General features: G+C 41.4%; 1 protein-coding gene across 1 annotated transcript in view; it reads right to left on the minus strand.

Moving 5' to 3' along the window:
• Positions 1-25,686, minus strand: part of AIG1 (androgen induced 1) — a 114,010-nt gene extending 88,324 nt beyond the window's left edge. Inside the window, exon 1 of the mRNA XM_015858349.2 lies at positions 25,395-25,686. Coding sequence (XP_015713835.1) covers positions 25,395-25,535 — 141 coding nt within the window. The 5' untranslated portion in view covers positions 25,536-25,686. The remainder of the gene's footprint in view (positions 1-25,394) is intronic.
• Position 25,687: the final 1 nt, after the last annotated feature.

Raw genomic sequence — 25,687 nt, forward strand, 5'->3', positions numbered from 1 at the left:
TAACAATAAAATGTCCCTTATCCTTCTCTGAGGAACAAGAGGCCAAAATGACATCCCTTGTGGTAGTAGAGAAAGCAGCTGATTACTACAGAAAAGAAACCTTTGTTTGGACAGTGACTGCGTTTTGGATTCCTTGTGGTGGAAGAGGCACAAAGCAGCACTTCGCAGAGCACCAGCCTGTAGATACAGGAGCCTAACACACAAAGAAAGGCATTCACCTCTGTCTATGGAGGGATGCAGCCAAATGGTCAGCCGGGCAGATCCCATCAGGAAATGCACAAGTGTCACGTATCTTCCACCGAGCCACTCAGCACTCTATGACCCATGACTCCACGCAGCAAATAGGTGTGGTGCCCTCTGAACTGCAGCTGTAATCGCAGTGCAGCTGGGGATACGGGCTGTGCTGCACACACTCCATGCTGAGTCACCCGAAGAACTCCCTGGGCAGTCCCGGGAACTCCCCAGAGAGATTCTGCAAGAGGAGATAATGAGCAGAGCCCACACTGGCCCCACCAGAGGTCAGGGGATTGAAGGAGTCCCAGTCCAGCGTGTCTGACAGATGAGGGATGACGTGACAGGGCTGGGCAGCCAGGGAGCTGCAGCAGTGCTGGAACAGCCCAGGCGACCCCAGCTCTGTGCTCATGCAGGAACTGATGGGCTAGCAGGCACTACTCGTGTGTTTGTACAAGATCGACACTGGATGGGGCAATTCCTGCATGCGGCAGAGATGACTTTAACTAGTCAATAAAAATTCAGCATGCATACACCAGAGCAGTGACATGGGAGCGCAGCCAGCTGGGTAATAAGCATTCACCAAACCCGATGAAAAAGCCATTGCAGGGACACATGCAGTGGAGACTCTTGTCACCGCTGGGACAACAATTGGCCACACTGTCCCAGTAGTGACAGTATTTACACAGGAGTGTTATCTCATGCAAAAATACCCACTTAAATTAGTTGCTTTACACACACGCCAGTGTTTGTGCAGCATGGAACTAAGAACCTCTGAAAATGAGAGCCCACCACCACACAAGCTGTCAGAAATTAAGTCACAATCAGACTTAAAGCATTACCCCAAAGTATAAGGACATCTGTCCAAGTAAATACATCTGACATCACTGTCAGACTCTGTGCAAGGTACCCATAATTTTGACTTACAGAATACAATATTCCCAGAATAGCCACTAGATAAGCACATTCCAAGATCCTGCCCCCTCCTCACAACAACATAAAATTGCTGGTTACACAGCTAACGTTCATATATATTGGTGGCATGGACTAAGCACTTTCATACTTTCATCACGTCCAACCCTCTGCTCCCCACAAGAGCACCCAAATTCCAAACCCTATGTCTGAGAGCATTGCCCAAATGCTCCTTGAAGTCCATCAGCTTGGGGCTATGCCCACAGCCCTGGGCACCCAACCTGACCCTTCCCTGACACAGCTCTGTTCCATTCCCTTGGGTCCTGTTGCTGTCACCAGAGAGCAGAGCTCAGTGCTGCCAATCTGCTCCTTCCCTGAAGAGCTGCAGGCCACCACGAGGCCACCCTTCAAGTCTCCTCTGCTCTGCGCTGAACAAACCAAGGGAACTCAGCTGCTCCTCATACACCTTGCACTCCAGACCCTTCAGTGTCTTCATAACCCTCCTTTACACTCTCTGATAGTTCTATGTCCTTTGCATGTTGTTGTGCCCCAAATCTGAATCTAGGCTGAACAGCACACAGCAGAGTGGGACTATCCATCCCCTCAACCGCCTGTCAATGTTAACTTCCAGCCAAATTCCACTGCTTTTGATATCAATTTTTATGCAACTCTAAAAGTACATTATGTCCTAAGAGGTGCTTCTTCTACACCCATTTCAACCCAAAATGAGCTTAAATTATAATTCCTAATCCAAAAAGACATTCATTAGTGACCATGTCAGATCCTAGAAAGTCCATCCTATCTGCTCAAGTGTGCCAGTGTAAGACAGAGTCTACAGATGTCTTTGTGGCTTATGCTGGGATCCCAGTCCTTAGTTCACATTCCACATGAGAAATATAATTGCTAAAAAACTTTTAGCATCAGCTGAAGCAAGAAACAGAAACCAGAAATCTGGACTGCTTCCTTCTGTCATATCCGCCTGTTTCACAGAACACGTGAACTGGACAGAGACATTCATCAAGTATAGCTCTCTGAGAGTATTCAGTCTATCATCCTGCTTTTAAAATACTTTGCCTGAGGGAAAACTTCTTGATCTCGCTGCAGAACTCGTATTTCACATTTCTTAACGTATTCCTGAAACCAAAAGCAACACACATATCAGAGATGTTTTCAAGTTTCACTTGACTCAACCAATGTACCTTTTTCTTCCTGTTCCCCTTAAGGGAGGAGGCACAGTGAGCTCTGGCCATGTCCAAAGCTCTGCATTATTCTGCAGTCAAGGCCAGACTCTTTGAATTCTCCACTTCTAATTATAAACATAGTTTGGTACTGCAAGACTCAGCCTACTTAGCCACGAAGGCTGTCAAAACAGATAACATCTCAGTGCATTACAAACTGGTTGGGCGCTTAGCCTTTTGACTTCAAAGGTCCCCTCCATCATAGCTCAAGCAATGTCTTCTATCTACTTTACAAAAGTTTTGACAACAGATAAAATTGTGATATGGCTGTATGGATTATAGGAATTAGATTAGTTAATTGTTCTGTTTGTTAACCAACAGTTACTAGATGTGATCCCAACTTTGCAAAAGCAATACTCTACCAGTTTTACAGGAACCAGCTGCATGAGAAATTGTTTTCTTCATGTAGGGAGCATGTGCGTCCACAAGGGGATCAAAATTAGTATTACATTTCAAGGAGCAAAGTACTTAGTGTAGTAACAGTTACGGCACAGTAACTGTTTTTATGAGGCCCATGAAATTTTATTTACCTCAGTGAAGGTATTGTTTATATCTGCTTCCAAGACATCCAAGTTAGAAAACCAACGGCATTTAAGTGGGTTAATATGAGTTAATAAGCCCATTAAAAAAAACTGCAATAAAATCTGCAACAAATATAGCAAATCTAATAAATGCTGGAAAGCACTGTCTTTTGAGAGGAGAATGCTGAAACAAAGCAATAACCCAGAAAATATGCATTGACTCCACAATAAAATACCTGAGTTTGCTTTCATATAAAATTATATTAGCTAATCTTTTGGAGGGGAATATAAATTAAATACTGCCTTGATTTATTAAAGACTTAACATCCAATTGTTAACCTGCACACACGTGTCGAATAAAGTGAAAGCTCATTCTGTTGCTGTAGGTAAGGATTTCTTTTACAAAGGCAGCTTTGATCCAGGTATGGATAAAACATCTATTTAATTTAAAAGCAAAATATGATGCAGTATAATAACGCAGTATGATTATTATTAATATAAAACTATAAACCAGGTGTTTCATCTCTATAGTTATAGCACTTGTATTCAAGCAAAGATAAGGTGAGCACATTGCTACACAGTCCATTTGAAAAGCAAGAACAAAAAAGCTACAGCAGAAAGGAAAGCCACATATTTTACCCATATTTTTTCAATCACGTATACTAAAAGGTAAACCATCACATAATGATTTCCATATTGTGCCTTTAGTTTGTTGGGTTTTTTTAAACAACAACTAGTTTGTGTATCATGGTGTTAGTACAGCACAGAAAGATCTCTCGACTCCTCATTCGTATTTTGTGGGGTGTCTTAAGAGTTTGTATTTCCCATGTTTCCAGACTTTAGATGGAGAGAGAGTAAAAGGGGCTTCTGACTCTAAAATACATCTCAAAAAACCACAGCAAGAATCAGAAAGGATCTCACATGCTTCATTGCAGCTTTGTCCTCAACTCACAGAACTTGGCTGATTTGTATTTATTTTCCTCACAGATGTAAGGATGGTCAGCTGCAGATGGGGATCTTCTCTTTGATAATATCCTACCGTTACCACCCTATTCCTTTAGAAAAACTGGAATCTGCAAATGGATCAAAGATATGACCTAATTTCTAATCCCTGCCTTATATACATGATTCTAAATGTTGCATAAGAAGAGGGAACTATGTGGAACTGTCATAAACCAGCCTAGTTAATGGTATCAGTGTACATGACCTGGAAATACAAATTAATTGTATACTGTAAAACATCTATCAAGCTAGAAATGTTTAAAAGCACAACAGAAAATCATAAATCAGGGACCAAGTGCTGCTATATTTAAAAAAAAGAAACAACAAACTGGTTCAGTCCTCGGAAAGTATAAAACGTGCTTCTATACTCTTAATTTCTTCATTCTTCTTAACAGTACTCTTTCCCAAAGCTCTATTACTAGAGATTTTCCTACATTTCCTACACATTTCCTAAGATCAGAGAGAGGTGTGAGATTCGAGACTAAGAAATTCCCTATTGGTGGCCATTTTAGAACAAAGCTGGAATAGTCTATCTGTTAACTTCAGTGTCTGCGTAATAGCACAGGAGGAGCAAAAATACAGCTAAGTTTAGGCAAACTTAAGGCCATTTATTCCTTTGTAATTCAAACCAGCAGTCTAAATTATTCTGAAAAGAAAAAGAAAAAAAAAAAAAAACCTACAGGAAAAGCTGCTGTATCTGGACAAAACAAAAAGAAAAGGTAATTTCTTTGTGGCAAGAAGTACTTGGGAAGCAGACTGCTACATTCCACACAACTTCCCATTCCCTGGATAGATTCCCTGCTGAAGAGTAGTAAGAGACAGTAGTATTCCAGACTTGTAAAGGCCAAAACCAAGTGACAGAATGGCAAACACTTCCCTCTAAAGAAATCAGAGCATCATTTTGCTATATTCCTTGTTTTTTATTACTCTAGAAAATGGCAAATAAAATCATGCATTTATTTTATTTCTAATGAATACTAGCTGGTATGAATACACCATACGACTGGTGACAGGCTGAATTTGGATGGAAACTGGAATATGTGAAAATTGATCCAAGCTGAATTTTGAACTGTTTTAACTAAATCGGTGAACTCTAAATGTGAATTTAGCATACTTAACAAATGAAATGCTTTCTATAGCAAATAAAACCAGACTCATTGTCTCTTTTCATCATGGCCTAGAAGATTTTAGGATTAGATCTTCCTACACCTCATTGTTACTTGCAGATGAAGAGAAGGAAAATCAGCTTTTCTACCTTTAAACTCCAAGTTTTTCTTTATTTTGTGCAAATGAATTAGTTACTGAACTAAACTAAACTTATACTCTATATCTACAGAGAAGACTACCATTGACCAACAAAAAAAGCCAAATCCAGCTGTGGTGCCTGAGCATTATTTACAGTACCTCTGTGGTGTGGCTCCTCTTAAAACCCTCATTAGCACAAACACTAGCTAGATATTGCAAGAACTACTGGGAAGCTTGGATGTGTCATTCGTGCACATAAATGAATCAAAAAATTCAGGAGGCTCAGGGGAGACCTTATTGCTCTCTATAACTTCCTGAAGGGAGGTTGTAGTGAGCTGGGGGTTGGCCTCTTCTCTTGTGTAATCAGTGACAGAACTAGAGGGAATGGTTTTATGCTGCGCCAGGGGAGATTCAGGCTGGACATTAGGAAGTATTACTTTTCGGAAAGGGTAGTCAGGTAGAATGCACTGCACAGGGAGGTGGTGGAGTCACCGACCATGGTTGTGTTCAAGAAACATTTGGATGTTGTGTTGAGGAATATGATTTAGCTGGGAAGTATTGGTAATGGTTGGACTAGATGATCTAGGTCCTTTCCAACCTTGATAATTCTGTGATTCTGTGAAATACACTATCAGGACAGATGACAGATCATAAGCACGCATGCACTAATCACAAGGATCTCTCACTTCTCCACTGCCTGTCCAAAGCCTGCTTCTATCTCCATGAAACCAAAAGACGTTTAAGCCAATCATTTTGTCTTTTGCATGTAATTTTAATCTCCTTTATTTTCCAGTTTTGTAAGGAATTCTTCTATCCTGTGTCCAACTTCTGGTTCACATAATGCTATGCACTCTTTGCTGAGGCCTTCATCTTGGTATGTGGTTCTGGATCTTTCTAAGCCCCGATGCCATCAGCAAACTCAATTCAACATTTACCAAGATCAAACATTCATTGATTAAGAAAAATCACTTACCCATAAGAAATTTGTCAATTATCTATAAGACAACTCAGAATCACAGAATAATAGAACTGTAGAGGCTGGAAGAGACTTCTAAACATCATCGAGTTCAGTCCCTCTGCAAAGCAGGCTCCCTGCAGCAGGCAAATTTGCAGATGAAAATGCAGCACTTACATAGTATTTTCTTGAAGTACTGAAGTCATACAGCCAGCCTTTCCAAGAGTTGATGGCATACCACAAAAGGGCTTATCAAACTACAGAATGTTCTAAGGATTTGAATTTCCAGAGGTCTTCGGCATCTGTGTACAGTCTGGACAAGATGTTAATAAACTAGGACAGAAATGTATTCTTTTCACTTAGTGGAGTAATTTATCAATGAAAATGCAAGAGACAAGAAAGGGACAAGTATGAGAGTTGTAGTCGAACAGTTTGTTTAGTTGCTGGTAATGGCTGAAACCAAAGCTTCACTTTGGGAAGTCTTGGGATATTAGTCACCTTAGAGATGTGCACTTCAAAAAATGACTAGTCTTGTAAGAATTCTGTCATCCTTCATTGTTGTTCATTAAAACTAAATAACAGAGAGAGAATCCTGAATATTAATGCCAGTTACAGCATCCTAATCACATATATCATGGTCTGCAGAGATACATTCAAGCAGAAGAGAACAAGAGCACAAAGACTGTAGTAGGGGGGACTGTTCTACTATCTCTTCCCTGATAAAAAATCATGACCTACATATCCTAGCACACATGCTATTTCAAAACAACATTTATCCACATTCTCAACTTATATTCTGTTACATTTCCTCCTCTCTTCAGCTCTGCAGCACACTGAGTGGGATCTCATGAACACGCAGCCTTCCTCAAGCTATCTACTCCACTGATAACAGTGGGTGCCTAACTTTAATTGCAGTAAAGCTTTTGAATTATCCCACTTTTTCTAATCATATTTGTTATTATTAAATGAATATGCAAAGCCTATACGAGGTATCTTCAGTCACTCTGAAGGTCCAAAACCAAGTCTTATATGCCCTGTCATGTGAAATTTAGTTTGTTGTTCTTTTTCTTTCATTGACATTCAAGAGCATTTGATAAAATATATGCATACTGGTTCCATATCCAACAAATTAAGATAAAAATATATTTAGGACAGTTATATGGTATTGTATTTCTGGTTTATTGGAAGAAACTGCGAAACATTTACAGATGGTAAAGTGTTACTGCAAAGTACAGATCCCTGTAACATTTACAATTTAGACTTCAAAAGAAATTGAAAATGAAACCCACTACACATCATAATACAAGGTACAAAGCACTGGAAAATTACAGTTTGTTATACTTGATTACATTTTCCAATGAAGCAACAGTAGCTAATTTTATTGTCATATTTTACAGATAATCTGAGCAAGGAGTTTGCAAATTGTGATGAGACTTGAAAACACAGGAGATTTGGGAACAAGAAGACGATCAAATCTCCTGACTGCATTAGACTCATTGAATAATCCTTTTGACCCTGATAGAAGACAGTTGGCAGAGATTTTTCATGATCTGAATACCTGCCTCCTCTAAAGACACCTTTGAAAGGCCATACTTAAATATACACAGCCCCAAACAAGCACCATTTGCTTTTTCCTCCTGCTAATAAAGGTATCCCAACATGGTAAGTTTACCACAGAAAAGAATAATTTTCAGGTGGCAGCATAGCACAGTTACAGACCCTGGCAACAACTGCAAAGGTTGTACTCTAAATCTAAAAGTCTGCTTCATGTTTCGAATTGTCTATCTAAAAGATTAAACATGTATTTCTAATTGGTATCTGTTTTGTGTGAGAAAGAACATTCATTCATCTCAGCCTAATGTTGTATTCCCTTGAACGCTCGAACTTACCTACATCTACATACTAAATGAAGATAAGACGCTAGCAATACCAAATGATAACAATGTGCATTCATTTTACTAAGACATGAATGATAACAGGAACACAATCCAAGAGGCCTGAAAATGGGATGAAGAATGCACTAACAAAGCTAAATTCTCTACTCATTTGTAAGTGAAAAGAATAATAAACCTAGCGTAGATTTCAAAGTGAAACTGTCAGAAGAAAAACTGGGCTATGATTAATCTAGAATATAAACACCTAAAATTATTTTGCTGCCATGATTGTTTACTATTAATTAGGCAGATAATTTTTTCACACTCCATTTGCAGCAACATCTTCTGTTTGAAGTGCTGCAAAGATGTTGTGTTTGTCCAATACAGAAACAAACACTTGTAAATTTCCCTTTTTGATGGTTCTACACTTTGATTAATTCAAAGTGAATATTCTGACTTTTATGAATTCAGAAAAACTGGCTTTTTGTTTTTTATGCAATTTTTTACTTTTGAGCACAGGAAGAAATGGTCATATGAAGCATTTGATGACAACCAACATTGGCTCTTGACATCATTGACCTGTATCACGTTTGAGACAAGATAAAATGAAACTCTGGACAAGTCACGTTAAGTACGAATACTGATACCGCTTCCTTTTGCTGCTGAGGCTCTTTAGGAAATGCACCGATTAACCTGGTGAGCAGAAAAGGTCTGAAGCATGCTTGGTTTACAGATCTGCCAGAAAAGAGGGAAGGAAGGGTGTTTATCATGGAACTGGGTCTGATGAAGCTTAAAGCTCATATCGGATGAATCATTTAGGAGGTAGATTTTCAAATGATAAAAACTTGAAAGCTGCTGTCATATGATTAGATGTTAAAATAGCAGCTACTCCCAAAACTAAGTGTATCTGGAAGCTATCAACTATGCTTAACTGCAGTCCTGCGGAAGCGGATATACGACCTTATCCTGGTGTCAAGTGCAAGTCAGTCTTCAATGCTGGGTATGAGCCACGCTCTAAAGCAGAGTGAAGCAGATGACACCAAACCTTGCCCCGTGATTCTAAAACTTGTTACTAGGGTTCACTTGATCCTTTTTGATATTCTAGTATATTCTAGCACATGATTTTGCATCTTTCTTTTAAGACCAATTTTCTTTAATTAAGTCAAAGACCTTTCTAGGCCACACGGCTTTAGGAGATACTTGGAAATTATTCAGAAAAGATTAATTTCATGCTCTGGGATGGGAATGCGAAAAATGTACTCATTATAAAATATGCTTGGACAAAATCCTTTTAAGAAAAAGAGTAAGCCATAAATCCTTACTGTCCCCAAAGAAAGGTGTTAATTAATGAGATGATCAAAAATTATAAACAGAAAACATAAATCTAAAAAAAACCCTATAAAACCCCAAAGAGTTTGTGAATTAATTTGACACACATTCCACTTCAGCATACCAGCACACTACTTTTTTATTGGACCTTTGTTCTCCTTTCCTTCTTATATAATCACAAGAACAGTTAGAATTATTCTGTCTTTATCTCTCTCAACCTTTGAGCTATGCCTGGCACTGCTTTTGCGATCCCCTCATCAGCTGTGAAAGCACCATCCCCACTCCTGGAACCCCATGGAGGCTGCAGTGGTGGCTGTGTTCATGAGCAGGGACAGGAGTTCACCTAGTCCAACCCTGCTCTCCTGAATGAGCATAGACACCTGGGAACCAATTGGCAGACTGTGTAGGCAATGCATGGCTGGGAACCCTCTCTGGTCTGCCCATGACTGCTCTCCTTTTCCCCCAGGTGAGCTGGTGAGCTGCACTGTATGGCCTCTCGGCCTACATGCCAACAGCACTGCATGGAGCTGCAGCAACAGTGCAGCAGGGCCCCTGTGCACAAATACATGTCACATAAAGGCTCAGGCATTCCATAGCTGCAGACCACAGAACACACTGATAAAAATGAGCATGTACCAAATCAAAAAGATAACCAGAAAAATACGTCCTTCTCTGCAGAATGCATACGACAGACCTAGCACTGCTTTCAAGAAGAAACCTTCATATGCAAGAGCCTGGTACAGGAAAACAGGACCATTATTAGTGAGGCCTGGGGACAGAAGAAATACCGGCAACACATTTTTTGCAACGTCCTCCACTGCAACTCCCCGACCCTTCACAAATTTTTGAATAATAATGTTAGAGAAAAAATCGCCCAGCATGAGTAAAGCAATAAACTACAGCCATGAAATGAGTTCCTCTTTTCTCCCTCCATTCAGATCTGCAGCTCTATGAAGACAGTAACACAGTAAACAAGCCTCCTCCTCCTCAACACACTTCAAGTCATTCTTCCCACACACAGCTGCCACGATCATGCATATTTCAAAGCCTCCATCTGGGCTTGACAACTGTACCTTCCTCTCTTCCAGCCAAAAGAAATACACGTCCTACTCAAACATGCATGGACGGTATCATGCTGTTTACTTCAGAAGAGAAGCTGCCGCTGGTGCTCCATAAAGTAGGTCAGGTGGGCGGAAGCCCCCATGTAAACCTTCATGCTAACTGCCTCAGTTAGACCCACTGTGCATTCATTTTCCTCCCTTTCCAGCTAGAAGTTGTCTCCAGGCAGAATGTGAGGATTCGTGATGTTGTCCATGCTGCTGAATGTCTGATGCTTCTGAATAAACACCTACTGCTCACACAAGGATTAACCTCACAGTATATACTCAGCAGATTCAACATCACCCACAATTTCTTGATTTATGCTGCATGTGCCACACTGTGCACGATACCTCTTTCTGCCCAGAAATAAGGCAGTGACCCCTAAGGTTGCTGCCAACTTTAAGGATGCCCTGAACTTGGCACATACAGAGGCCAGTTCTCAGAGCTCTCTCTCAGGCCTGGGGCCTCTTCTCCTGAAGGTCAGCTCTGTGCTGCAGCTATCCCTGATGCTCTCTGCAGTAGCCACCCACTCTTTGCCTCCATTCTGACGTTTATATACTTGTCTCTCTTCAGTTCTTCCTCTCCAGCAGCCTGGCCAGAGCATACTCCTTCCTATACTGTCAAATATACTGCCTTGGCTCCACCATGCAGACAAGCACCCTGTCTCTCCCATCTCTTTCTCTGCAGCAAGTTAAGGACTGCACTTCCTGCAACACTGTGAAGGGAGAAGGCCACAGCAAGATTTGGGTCTTAGCTCAGAGAGCAGAGAAGCTGAGGCTAAAACAGGAATCAGCCAGGTTGCTCCTGCTTTGCCAGCAGGTAGTGGCTGCCTCTAAGAGTATACCCTTTCACTAATACCTAATAGCAGTCGCCTCGTACCCATGAATCCCCCAATCCGGAATACTGCATCCAGGCTTGGGGCCCCCAGTACAGGAAGGACATGGAGGTCTTGGAGCTGGTCCAGAGGAGGGCCACTAAGATGATCAGAGGGCTAGAGCACCTCTCCTATGAGGAAAGGTTGAGGGAACCAGGCTTGTTTAGCTTGGAGAAGAGAAGGATCTGAGGAGACTTCATTATGGCCTTCCAGTACTTGAAGGGAGCACATAAACAGGAGGTGGAATGGCTGTTTATGTGGGTAGGTAGTGATAGGGAAAGGGGGAATGGTTTTAAACTGAGACAGGGGAGGTTCAGGTTAAATATTAGGAGGAAGTTTTTTACATAGAGGGTAGTGACGCGCTGGAACAGGTTGCCCAAGGAGGTTGTGGATGCCCCATCCCTGAGAGCATTCAAGGGCAGGCTGGATGTGGCTCTGGGCAGCCTGGTCCAGTGGCTGGCAACACTGCACATAGGAGGGGGGTTGAAACCACATGATCATTGTGGTTCTTTTCAACCCAGGCCATTCTATGATTCTGTGAAACAAACAAACAAACTTCCCATCTACGGTCAGCAGAAGCAGCAGTGAGTCAATGGGTGCGACAGGACTGATGGGAGGAGTGCTGTGATTGTCTGGACAGCGCTGCCTGAACAGCCAGTTTTGAATGCAGCCCCAACCCATCCTGCAAAAAACCCCAAAGACCAAAAGCAGCAATCACCACAGAGCACCTCCCGAACCATGTAACATTAGAGACATTTTAAAATTCACACTATACAACTACAATAACACCACAAGTTCGTTAATGACTATATATCCAGTCCATTTGATGCCTCTTTGCAGAGAGACATTGTGAAGCTTAGCTAGCACTTCCTGAGTGCTCTTTGATATAAAATGGCACCACAAAGCGATTCTACTCTTAGCAATACACTTTGTAGCAGGGTTTATTAATTTTGTCCAAAAGAGAAACCAGAATATCTCCATCTGCATGTGCACACCTTCTTTGACCATGAAGAAATAAGGGCTCCATATGGAAATAAATATATATAAAGTGAATGGACAAGGCTAATTATTTGGAATAGATACCCCTGTGCGGCACACTTGCTTGTTACAGGTGCCACAGAAGACCTGTGGCCTAGCTGCCACTGTGCCAGCCTGCAGCCACTCTCTGTTATAAGCGGTTCCAACAAGCTGAGATGTGTCTTGAATTTTTATAACTTGATCATTCAGGTTTTAAAATTTTTCTTTGATGCTTCATATAGCGCTTTGGAGGTCACCCAGGCATTTTATGCAGACTTCTGGTACACTTAATCATTTCAGTGGCTTCCTGCAGTAAATCAAGAGACATTATATTAATAAAAGATGGGGCTGTTCCAGGTCTGATTCATAATGCTGAATCCCCATCTACCTGGCTTAAAAGAGTCCTTTTAAAAGGTCAGTTTTCTTTAAGGAATTTTGAATTGCAAGGACGTGCCTTCTCTGTCACAAGACTCCTGCAGAAATCATACACTCAAGGCCAGCAGTCTGGGGTGGTTCAGATGTCTCAAGATGTCTGGACCACAACCCAGACTAGGAGACCTCCTCTGATACAACACTTAGATACGAGTACACTATGCAGATATCTCCTTCAACAGTTGTATTCCCATTGCTGCTCTTCATCTGTCAAATCCTATTTAGTAACACTGAGTCGAAAACCCCAAGCAGGCAAAATACAGGTCTCAGAGGGAAAGACTGGCCAAAAGTTGACCTTGTTTGCACCCCGTTCTTATTGTTTCATTATTTCTTCAAAATATTTACTAACCCCCTGTAATAATTAATCTAATATACAAATAAAGTAAGAGATTAAACAGTTTTCAGGGAATACTGCAGGCAAATATTACCAAATAACAATTTCTCACCACAAATGCTGATTTGATTGTGATGTAATTTTTACGAAGTATCGTAATGAAAACAATCAAGTGTTTTGTTTTCACTTGATTAGGCCAACTGCGCTGATACCAGGAGTTTGAAATACGTTTTCTAAAGCTCTTTTTCCATGAGAAATTGTGAGATTGCCTTCTTCCGACGTAAACTCACATTTTCTGAGTTTATAATCACAGAAGAAGAGACTTCAAAAGAAAGACCCCAAACAAACAGACAGAACAACACAACCAAAAGAAACCCCACGCCCCTTCAGTACATCAAGGTCTTATCCTGCAAGGTGAAGAAAACTTGTATTTCTAACAATGCAGCAGGATGTAGATGCTGAGCATCACTTCCCAGACCAACTGAGGAGAAGAAATGTAAATAATACAGAGAGAATATCTTCCGATTAGCCCCCAGAAGTCATGCCAAAATACCTATTACACGAGATCAGATGTTTTGTGACATTTTTTCACTAGGCTGTCATGAACATTGGTTCCAATGGCATGCCCTGTGGTGGAGCAGAAGACTCTCAGCAATGAGTGGCATCAAGACAAAACTGCTCCCATCACAACAACACTCCCAGCCTGCAGCCCGTCCCTGGTCACAGAAAAGAGGCCAGCCAGGCAGGCTACAGACTCTCTGGGGCTACTTGTTCCAGTCAACACTTCACTATTTGGCTGATGTATCTTGAAAGGCGTTCTTCAATCTAAATCACTTGCTCCAGTCAGAATTTTATTTTTGTTAACATAGACTTTAGAGACCTGATTTTACATTTACAAGACATTATACTGAGATTCCTATGGACTTTACTGAGGATGGCATAAGAGCCCAAATCTGCCATAAGTAACCACTTTGTTGATAAAGACAAACACATAGGCCATCTATGAGTAAGAGGAATTGTTTCAGTCAGTTCATTCATTTTCCAGGGAAATGTCATGCTCCTGAGAATCACGAGGTTATGTGATAAAAAGTGTATATTCACACACATGAAGGCACAGAGGGAAACCAGTGTGAGGAACCAGCGTCAGACCCTGGGACATGGGGCCTCTGTGGTACCAGCAGCTGGAGCAAGTGAAAGTCTTATGTGAGAGTCAGCACATGACTCTGTGAACACCAAGCCAGACTGGCAGGTGAGTAGGGAAAAGGCTTGGGAGACAAGTACTGAAGTAACTATGAGTCTCAGTCGGATAACAGTATGAGGAAAAGGTCTGCAAAGCAACTCCAAGCCCACTACTGGGGAGGCTGTGGGATCTGGGGTCAACAGAGACACCCACTTGTGCATATGCGTCTGTGCATGAAGTACCTGGAGATGAGAGCATCTCATGTCAGCTCCTGGGAAATCCTCAGTGTGCACCTGTGTGTACCAGTGAGTGTGCAAGTTGGGCTGTGCACCAAAAACTGGAGTTAGGCTGCCAGTCTTGGGGGTTTCAATTCACACTGTGTCTCTGGATATATTTTCCACCAGTGGACCTCCATCCTAATCAACAGGAAATGCAAAAAGCATTAGGCTGCTGGTGCTAGTGTGTGAGCCAAGCGCTGAGTGTTTGTTAATCTCAGTGGCAGGTCATGCATATGTACATATATGTATCAGGTATGTGAGCTTTTGTGTGTGTCCAATGGGCACATATTTGGCCTTGCTACTGACTGGATAGGACAAAGGGCATGGAGCTATGGCAGGTTCATCTCTATCAGACTGCCTGGTTCAGCAGCCCCTAACAAGTATTAGTATTCTTCTACATAGGTTTGAATTATGTAGGTGTGAAATGCAGATTTCCATCTTTCCCCATGTCTATATTCTAAATCACAACAGGTGTGTCTGTATGCACTTCCAATATACCCAAATAAACAAAGAATAACTACTTATATATGTTCACATGGAAAAAAGTTTTCTCTATTAACAACAGCAGTGGCTGATAAGCTAAGCAATGTTTCAAAGTATTTTTGTTCATCTCACTGAATGCAGCAGATTTCAGATCTCATCATTACCATCATAAGATGAGTTTACTTACAAGGAAACATGAAATGCAATTAAAAGAACTCCAACAATTCATTTAAAACATATAAACCGGAGAAAAAAAGAAAAAAAGATGTAAAATTCCTGAATAAATAATGATTGCCAATTCCCTCTATCGCTTTAATTATTTTTCTGAAACATTAATTCTTATCAAGGACATGTTTCTGAATTGAAATTTATCATAAAAGCTTGCATGGCAGACTACCAAAAAGTGACAAAATAATAACTAATAAACATTAGGCATCCTGTAACAAGGATGCTTTAAAACTTGTACAAAAACAAAAAGCAAAGCTAAAATTCTTATGTAAAAACATGATTCCAAATATGGTTTCTTTAGGGCTATTACTAGACTGAAATCATGGTACTCTGGCAAAAGATGTCTGATTCTTCACTGTTACAGACCTATACAGGGTGCTTTAAAATGACATGAGAATGACACCAAGTAGGTCAGGTATTTGGGATGGACAAGGTGAGAACACAATGGAAAATGTAAGGCAGTGAATGTACAGGGGAAAAAGTGTGTGTGAATGTTGGGAAAAGATTATAATGAGTACTATGGGAATAAGAACAGAATCATTAGGCATGGAAATACAGGCTGCTGGAAGACAACTGGGTGTACAACTGGAACCAGAATACAGAACTGAAAGATCGAGGATGCTGTGGTAGGTGGGTAAGAATAGAACAGAAGGAACGGGGAAAGGGCTATTCCTTCCGATAAAGAAAAAAAAAAAAAAAAAGCAAAAAACGCAGAGATATTCAACAGCAAAGTGAAACTGGGTGATAAGGAACACAAATAGAAGAGGAAAAAGTGGGAGTGTTGTTTACAAAGCCAGCGACGGATGAACAAAACCATCCCTTGTACACCCTCAAAGACATTCATGTTCTGCTTGTATGTTGTTGGTTGAATTTTGGAGTCAGGAAGCTCAGATCCTGATGGCTCAAACCCCCAAAGTAACCAGAGGTCCCTCTAACCTTTTCTAAAATACAGCTCATAATTTTAACACGGCCTCATACTTCCTGGGGCACAAGGCAGCTTTTAATGAATTTGGCAATACCATTTTAGTAGCTCCTGCCTCAAACCGTGAGAAAAGAAAACAAAATCTAGCTTGAAATGCCATATGAGTTAATAGCACCAAATCTTATCTCTGGAAATTTAGAGGTGTTTAACTTCTGAAATTCTACTGGCATCGAGTCAAGGAGATTTGAATACTAATCTTCTATAATCATATGTTGGAATTAAAACAATTATTAGCTTCTTAATAAATACAGAAATATCCCTTTCTAGCCCTAGTAGGTCAGGAGACAGCTGACCTGAAAGGTGTCTGCTCTGCCTCCTTAGCTAGAGTTTTTTGACACTCAAAAACTTAACAGTATCTGGTGCCTCAAAGCACTAAAGCCATTCTATGGATATAATGGCTCATCAACTGATTGTCTACAACGCATTCAGTAATAACAGTTTACTCTCAGATGGGCACAGCAGACCGCACTGTAGCTTTTACAAACACAAATTAATATTTTCATATTAGGTACCGTATGAGTAAATAACAATTACGTTAAACATACACACCAGTGCGTATCTATCACCAAGTACCCCAAATTCCTTTCAGCCTCCTGAATGTCCACTTCACTAGTACAGTGTGGTACCCCAGGTCCACACGGTTTCCTTGATGACTCACACATTCTTAGGACTCACCTCCCAGGATGTACAGGAACGCAGCTAATTGTGTCTGGCACATATGTAAATTCTCAGCTCTTTGGAACAAAGCTAGAACAAGTAAACTAAGGTCACAAAAGCTGTCATAGCATGGAGCATCAATTTGTGAGCTTAAGTGAACAGCAAATGGGGACCTTTGCATCTGTCAGTGCATATGGCTTCTGGCTAAGGGCAAAATTTTGCAGGCACCCTCTGCTGTGCAAAAGAGTGCTAATGCCAACAAGTTCTGCACAGGAAGTGGTACCGTGTTGCCAGTGAGGGGCCTGTGTGCACTGGTGGGCATAGATATGTGGGAGGAAGGAACAGGGAGAGGACAAGGAAAGGAAGAGGTCTGAGGGAGCTAACACATGCTGGTTGTGCTGAGAAATACCAGCCACTTTGCATCTCCATATCTCATCTTCCCTAATTTTTTCCTCATACAGGCAAATACCTAAATACCAGTTAGTCGCAACACTAGGCTTGTCAGATGGTACACTCTTGCCTGTTCACCCCAGTATAAAGTGTTGTCATTTTCCTTTTCTCTTCCACTTTTCCTTCTTGCAGCCTTCACAGAGCTGAACCTGCACTGTCATTTGGGCCAAAAAACATGCATCTTCTCAAGAAACAAGAGTCCTACTGCAGCATCTCAGGATCACACAGAAACCCTAGCCTGAACATCAGCAGTATGGCTGCCCACGGTGGTGGTGGAGTCTCCTTCTCTGGAGATATTCAAGACCCTCCTGTGGACTCCTACCTGTGCAACGTGGTGAAGGGAATCTGCTTTGGCAGGGGGGTTGGGCTTGATGATCTCTAGAGGTCCCTTCCAACCCCTACGATTCTGTGATTCTGTGAATGCTTTCATCACTTCAGACACAAGCTTGTTTAGCATTTCACAGAGAAAACACTCCTTTCGCATTCACCCATTTTATAAATGTATACAGCAGCAATAAAAGCAGCCTATTCTTCTTCCTCTTGCATCTGAAACAAGTACATTTTAGGAGCATACACCACCTGCGCTCTGTATGTGGAACACCCACAACTGCTTGAATTCTAATAATACTAGCAAAAATAATAAGTAACAGTGTGTTACTTATGTGCTACCAGAGCCAGAAGCCTTCAAGACACCTGAATATATATATATATATATATGCAAATAAAGCATAAAGAACTAGGTTTTAAAAATATATACAGATAGCACTGCTCAAAACCAAGAACAAGCCAAGAGCTTCTTAACAGAGTAAAACTAAAACTCCTTGCTAAGTCCTTACCCAACCAACTAAAACAGTCTGAAGTGTCTAGCAGCTCTTGTGGAGGTAAGCTTCAGTCCTCTTAAACTGCCTCACTTCAACTAACTCATTGTGCTTTGCTTCATGAGACAAGCTAGCAAGGAATTAGCAAGGGATTTAACATTCTGCTCTCCTGCACATTCTGCTCTATATTATCAGGACACCTAATATTCAGCTAGTAATAAAACAGTAGTACTAGCTTTGTTTTAAAATACCCTGTAACCAGCCCTAAAACACGCTGAAACAACCAACCTGACAAGACACCTGGAGCAAAAACACCTGAGATATGTCAGTCGCATGCAGATTTGAGTGGGAATTATGATACTATCACAACTTTTGGCAAGTATTTGTTTGAAAAACCCTACTGTAAACAAGATGCTTAGCAAGGTAGCAAGACGAGATGGTCAGAGCATGCAGCACGAGGCATTCAAATGTTTCTTTCAAACTGGAGAGGGAAAATAGCCTGGACTTACCTAAGGTGCCAGAAAGAAGGAGCTTTCATACAAATGACAAACAGGTTTCCATTTTCTCCCAGCAATTCACTTTTGTTTGACCTGTTTCCAGCCAGTGGAATCCTTAAATTTTGCAGTATGTACAAAAAAGCAAGCAAACACAAAGCAACAACACCAAGCGTATGCCAAAAGAGTGTAAAATGCCCTGAGATAACTAGGAAATTGTTGACGGAAATCCTCAAGGCACATAACTCCAGTTCATAGTGTAATATGGATTTGTTTTTAAGTCATACTGAAACACTTTTAGCTATTTTATTTTACTTTGCTTTATTCCTCTCTGAGATAGCCACAAGTTTTAATTCCTCTTCTTTTTCAGGCTGCTGTTAACTTTGCCATCCACTAAAGCTGAACACGCCTTTTTCACTGGTAGTAAATTTCACTATACTGAGTCGAAAAAATGGAGCATCTTACATAATAAGGCGGCGATGAAGACTAATAACAAATCCAGAGATCTTGAAAATACGATATGGAGAAGATTTAATTATTCAAATAAACACAGGTAAGTAAGGCAGAAGTTGAAAAAGCTTTCATAAGAACTAAGAAAGCTTTCCATATTCACGTCTAGTATCATGTGAACTTACTACGCAGCAATATTTCTTTCACTCTTCAGCTCTGCAGAAAGAATACAAGCCCGTCACTGGTATTGGTCTTTTTTCTTATTTACTGAATGTAAATGGCACTAGCAAGTAGAACTCCAAATGACATAGATTCTCTGCATGTGCTGAGCTCTTCCCAACATCAAATTTTATATTAAATTAGCACAATCTGAAAAAAAAGTTTTCTAAATATCACATTAGGATAGGCAGGCACTGACTATTTCAATTATTAAATACGCAAAGCTGAAGCACTGAAATTACTGCGCATAATGAATGGAATCTGAGGTATTTCTGTTTTATTGCTTTGTTCGTACACTTGGCAATCTCTTGTAATAAATCTACATCACGTCATCTTTCATACATTGCAAAACCACATATTTTTTCAACTTGGTTTTACTATATTGTCATTTTACTTAGTTCAAGCCTGCAGACAATTTTGTATCATTTTGTTGCATGGTGGCATACTGACACAATAGAATTTTCCATTACACCAACAATGAAAGGTATCACAGTATCACAGTGGCGCAGTGGTAGGAATGCTGCTTGCAACACCGGAGGCCCAGGTTCGAATCCCCCTGTGGCGCAAGTGGTAGAAGTGCCGCTCTGCTACACAGGAGGCTCGAATCCCAGGGGGTTGGACTCGATGATCTCTAAGGTCCCTTCCAACCCGCACGAGACTGTGAGACTGTGTGATACGGAGACCTGCAAGAGTAACTGAGTTATCATTACTCCTATAGTAAAATAATAAAGAAAAACCTTCAGCTGCATGCAATGGATGTAGGATTTTCTTCAGAGGGAAACAGAAAATCTACTAAACCAACTGCTTGAAGTTGTCATCATTTGAACTGTTCTGGCAAAACCATACACTTTTCACTGCTTTATAGTACTGTTAACATAGCACTGTTACCTATCACTTATGTACTCCAAGTCATAAAATAATATTACTGTCGTTAGTTAAATCTATCACCATAGTAAGTGATCCCAATCTGTCCTCTCTTCCACTCTCCTCCCTTCCCCTGCCAACCCAGCCGCCAACATAAATATTTCAGGACACACATAACATTCCTAAGAATTCCCTAACTGAATGTCAAACATACTTTTGCCCAATTGTAAAATAAAGACATACTAATGTAATGTGAAAACTGAACTCTTTGATACATTGCTCCAATTCCACTCAATTTGAAATAGTGCTACCAAGAGCAAATGGTCTGTGAATAAGAAAAGGTGATTTTACTACATTTTTATTACTGCATTAATGGCACCCACTACACATCACTGTTTCTCTCACTTGTTTACAGCCTGAGAGGGAAAAATAAGGCTTTAAACCACACACTTATTAAAAGGTTCCCTTATACATACCGTCGCCTTTTCTCTCAAAAACATTCAAGGACCATTAAGTCTCACCTGGTTATTTCTCAAGAAGCAATCCTTTAGTTTCTTTCTCTGTAAATTGATGAATACGGGTGATTGTATTCTGCACCACAGTAAAAACACTGAGATATTTAGACATAGTGATGAATTGCCTCTGGGAATAATACATAATAGCACTTTACATTTCTGTAATCTTTTCATGCAGAAGCCATAAAACACTTGACAAAGGTGGGTGACTAGCAGGGTAACTTTACAGATGATGAAAGAGAAGAGCAGAAGGTGAAATTCATTTTGGTAAAGGAAATCCTGGAAGAGTCATATAATTATATTCCCTAGACTATGGAACATGGTTTTGCTTCTGTTCCCTGTCTTGCAGCAAGTTTAACCCATACAATCAGTGAAGAACCTTGTTCAACATTAAACAAAATCCAGCCAAGCAGTCAGGAACACAAATTGCCTTTTGATCTCCAGATATCATCTAGAAATTGTAGCAGCTCAAGAAGTGCAAGAGTTTACAGCATTAAATCAAGAGGGACTCATAATATATCTAACAGATGTGGTGAATACATGCAGGATAATACCACACAGAGTATAAAGGACAAAAGTGTGAATCGTGTAAAGTACTTGATTATGTGGGTAATGAACAACAAAGAAAACCAGTGTCACTTTCTAAACTCTGCTTTACCTCAAGTGTCATTACCCAGAGGCTGGCTAATCAACCTTACTCTTCCTAAGTTGTAAGATTTCATTTCAGAAAGGATTTCAGGCCATCTACAGTTGGGACTTCCAAGCTTAGCACCAGAGAAGCACAAACCCATACATTTGTATTTTACTAATATTCGTGTATTATTAGTGTACAGTACGTAATCTACATACTGTAATAGTGTATTACTAACATGAAGGCACTGTAATTTTCCTAAAGTAAGCAATACACCTAGTCCTAATACAAAATTTGTCTAATTTTACACTGGGCAATGCTATCCAGCCTGTTTGCAATCAAGCTGACTTCTGATTTTTATGTGTAGGGAAAAGACTGACTTATGAATCTTCCAGCCACTGATATTTACCGATCATCTAATTTCCTATTAAGATGACTATATTCAGGGAGGGCACACATCATCTGTAATTTTAGCCATGCTTTGTTAAGCAGTTATCTATTTTATCTAATAACTTTACCCCACATAATTTAATAACTAATGCGCTAAGAAGTAAAAGGTAAATGGCAAATCTGGAAATTCTAGTTTCTAGCGCTATTGGTGATACCATGAGTTCTATAATTTTCTAAAGGCAAGAAACAGACTGAGTTCTGACAACTTAATGTACTTAATGAAACCACAGTTACCACAGAAAAATGCAACGTGTACCACCAAAAAATGATCCAACAGCAAAGCTCATACACCCAGGAGGGGAGTAAACTCTTCAAAAGGGCTGACAATAGCAGGACACGGGGAAATGGTTTTAAGTTGAAAGAGGGAAGATTTAGGTTGGATGTTAGGGGGAATTTCTTCACTAGGAGAGTGGTTAGGCCCTGGAACAGGCTGCCCGGGGAGGTTGTGGATGCCCCGTCCTTGGAGGTGTTCAAGGCCAGGTTGGACGGGGCCCTGGGCAACCTGATCTAGTAAAGGTGTATGTTTGGTGGCCCTGCCAGGCAGGGGGGTTGGAACTACATGATCCTTGAGGTCCCTTCCAACCCGGGTCATTCTGTGATTCTGTGAAAGCTTATACCAGTCATTTTGCAGAAACTCAACCTGTCAGGCAATGTATAAAAGTAGGTATGTAGACATCTTGCTATTTCTTTCAAAGGAAGAATAACAGTGTATGACCAGACACAATAAAATGGTTTCCTGTCCAGCTTTGGTTACCCTGAATCAATAGATATGAATGCCCACATTAACCTTCTGTTATTCACAGAATCACAGAATTATCAAGGTTGGAAAAGACCTACAAGATCATCTAGTCCACTACTACCGATACTTCTCAGCTAAATCATATTCCTCAACAGGAGTTTATTCAAAACAGGGACGTTAATCATAACACATAACACTTGAGTCTGCTTCCAAAAATCTCCTCTTGCCTTTTGTCTCTCTATCATGGCTCAATCTGTCATAGGGTCCTCATGATTAAAGACCCCATGCAGGATTTTATTAATGCATTTAGCTACTTCAAGCACTTACAACATTGAAAGAATACCGCTACAAGTAGGGAACATTCCTGCAAGACTTAATGAGCTGACAAACCTGTTAGAAAAATCACTTTGGATTACCATCTTTTTCACCTCAACTTCCACTATAAGGAAGTTCCACTATAAGGCTCAGCACCAAAACTATGGATAACAGTGTGGGGAACAGGGAAGCAATCTACTGCTGAGGCACCAAATATCAAACCTGCGTCTAACAAAGGCAGCTGTGTAAGAGATTTTAGACAGCTGTCTTGGAATATCACACCCAAATCCAATTCTTTGCTGGGTTAGTTCACAGGAACTAACTTTGGAGCAGTTAAAAAATGCCATCAGCAGCATTGACATTCTTTTGTAATCCAAGAACAGGTAAGATCAAGCAGGAATATCAGCATCCAAGAAAATATTATTCAGGTATGAACATCCAAAATATTATGGGTAGACAGAGACAGGCTTTAGCTTTGTGTCGCTTTCCTCTTAATGCTCAACTTCTATAAACAGTACGAGTACCATACAGATTAATGCATATATTTTGAATGTTTTACTCTACCTTACGTTTTAGACTCCAAACAGATAGTTTTTCATAATTAGATTCAAAAGCATATTGCACACAGAGAAATGTAAATCATTTCACATAGAACCTCTACAAAGCCAGCTATGTAATTATCTGCTGGTGCTGAGACTGGAGTGGAATGTCCCATTATAAATGGACAGGTAAAAAAAAAATCCACATTTTTGATACATATGGAAAACTCACTTTTCTCAAAAAATGTAAACTGTTTCTGGAAATAGAAAGAAATTTGACGTGTTTCTATGATGTCAAATAGGAAAACTCCGCTTGCAGAGGTACAATCTGTAGCAGGAACACGTCTGCCAAGACTCTGGCATGGCTGACATTTTTGTCTAGACAGCCTTCAAATATGACTGACACAGGAACACTGCACATGGTCAACAAAACTGAAACTTAGGGAAGAACTTTCCAAGACTAAGCCAACTCAAAGGATTTTGATAGTGTGCCTAACACCCTCCAACCACTCCTCCTGGTATCCTCCTCAGGAATCAAACAGTATTTTGTTTCTTTGTGTCTCCCCGCTACCCTCTTATTCAGAAGAAGTAAAAACAGCAAGGAACTCTTAAGCTTTTCTCACCCATAAGACTTGGTAACTATGAGAAACACATGACAACTATTAACTAAGGGACAAAAAGGACAAAAATGACGAGATTTGACTAGCTGTAGTTGATAAATGTTCTAGAAATCTCAGAATGCACCATATATTCACCTTGACCTTTTAAGCCACATCAGAAGTAGCCTGAACCTGAACCACACATATGCTTTGACAGATAAGTCCACATGAACTTGCCACAGAGAGCTTCACTTGGTTCATGTTCAACTCAGTGAAGACAAAAAGTCCACCCTAACTTACTAGAGTTTGACATTAATTTCTACCAACTGCTATGACTGACAGCACTGTTCAGCAGCCCAAAAGGATAAAAAAGCCTAATTCGGACATTAGTTTGCCTTTCAGGGAAAACAAATCAAGTCTTAATACACCCTTTAAAAGAGCAGCAAAAGCATCTTAGCGATGCAGATCGCAAGGATCCAGCCAACATTTCACACCCAACACAGAATTATCCTGGCTAAACACAGTAATTGCTTCTCTCTGAATGAAATACAGACCTCAAGGAATCTGAGCTTAACCCTGATGCAAGATTTCCACATTCCACCTGCTATGTTAATAGCGTTTGATTTGGGCTGCCAAACTCACCAGCTCAGCCTACAGACCGGATGTGAAGTGCACAGCTGTTAATGAAGGGGTAGCGACACCTGTGACTACAGAATGAAGTTCTAAGAGAGGCTTTGTTCTACAGGAGACATTGTGAGACTTTTCTGCAGCTACAGAACTGAAACATTTCTCTTCCGATTACTCTCTAGGCTCACAGAAAAGGATACAGTTTGATCCTAAGCACAAGCAGCTTCTGAACCAAGGACGGAGCGTCTCCTCCCATCTCTTTCCCCGCCCCCGCTCCTCCCATTTCCACTACAGCAACACTGTTACGAGGTCACACAGGCGCGGACACTGGGGGGCAAAAATAACCCCCATGCAGCAGGTGCAGCTCCCACTGCCATTTGCCATACGCGTGCGGCCCGGATCCTTATGAGCAAGCGCAACGAAACGCCTCTTGTTCCATAGGCGCACTGTGTGTTCGCTACCCAGACTGAGCGGACTGGCGAGCTGAGGGGCCCACCATTGTATCGCACACACACCTGCCGGGGAAGGGCCAAAGGGAACGTGATGTGCTCTCTTCTGACAGCACCTCGGGGCAGAACACAGGGACCATCACCAAAGGCCAAGCCCCCAGCAGCACGTCCAGACACACCTTCCCCGCGGGGCGGCCCCTCAGCTTTACGGGTGTCTCTCACAGCCGGCCCCGCAGCCCCAGTACGTCCCCGCTGTCATGTCACCACCTGGCCGTGCCGTCGGGCCGGGCCGGGCCGTGCCGGGCCGCTCCGCGTGGGGAGCCTGAGGAGGGGGCAGGGCCACGGGCTGCGGGGGCACTTACCAGGTCTATGAAGGTCAGAAATTTCCAGCTGCCTCCATAGGTCTGATGCGCGGGCATGTCAATGGCCTTGTAATTGCACAGGATGGAGCAATAGGACAGGAGGATGGCGGCGCGCAGCACCTGGCAGGGCACCAGCGCCATGTTGCACGCTGCAGGGGCGGCCTTAGCGGCGGCGGCAGGCTCACAGCCAGCGCTGCACTTCCGCGACTACCGGCGTGCCCGGCTGTCCGCGGGCCGGGCCGGGCGGGACGGCCTCCCAGCGCCGGGCCGGGGCGGAGCGCGGCGGCTGCGGG

Source organism: Coturnix japonica, chromosome 3 (genome assembly GCF_001577835.2).
Source record: "Coturnix japonica isolate 7356 chromosome 3, Coturnix japonica 2.1, whole genome shotgun sequence".
Lineage (NCBI taxonomy): Eukaryota > Metazoa > Chordata > Aves > Galliformes > Phasianidae > Coturnix > Coturnix japonica.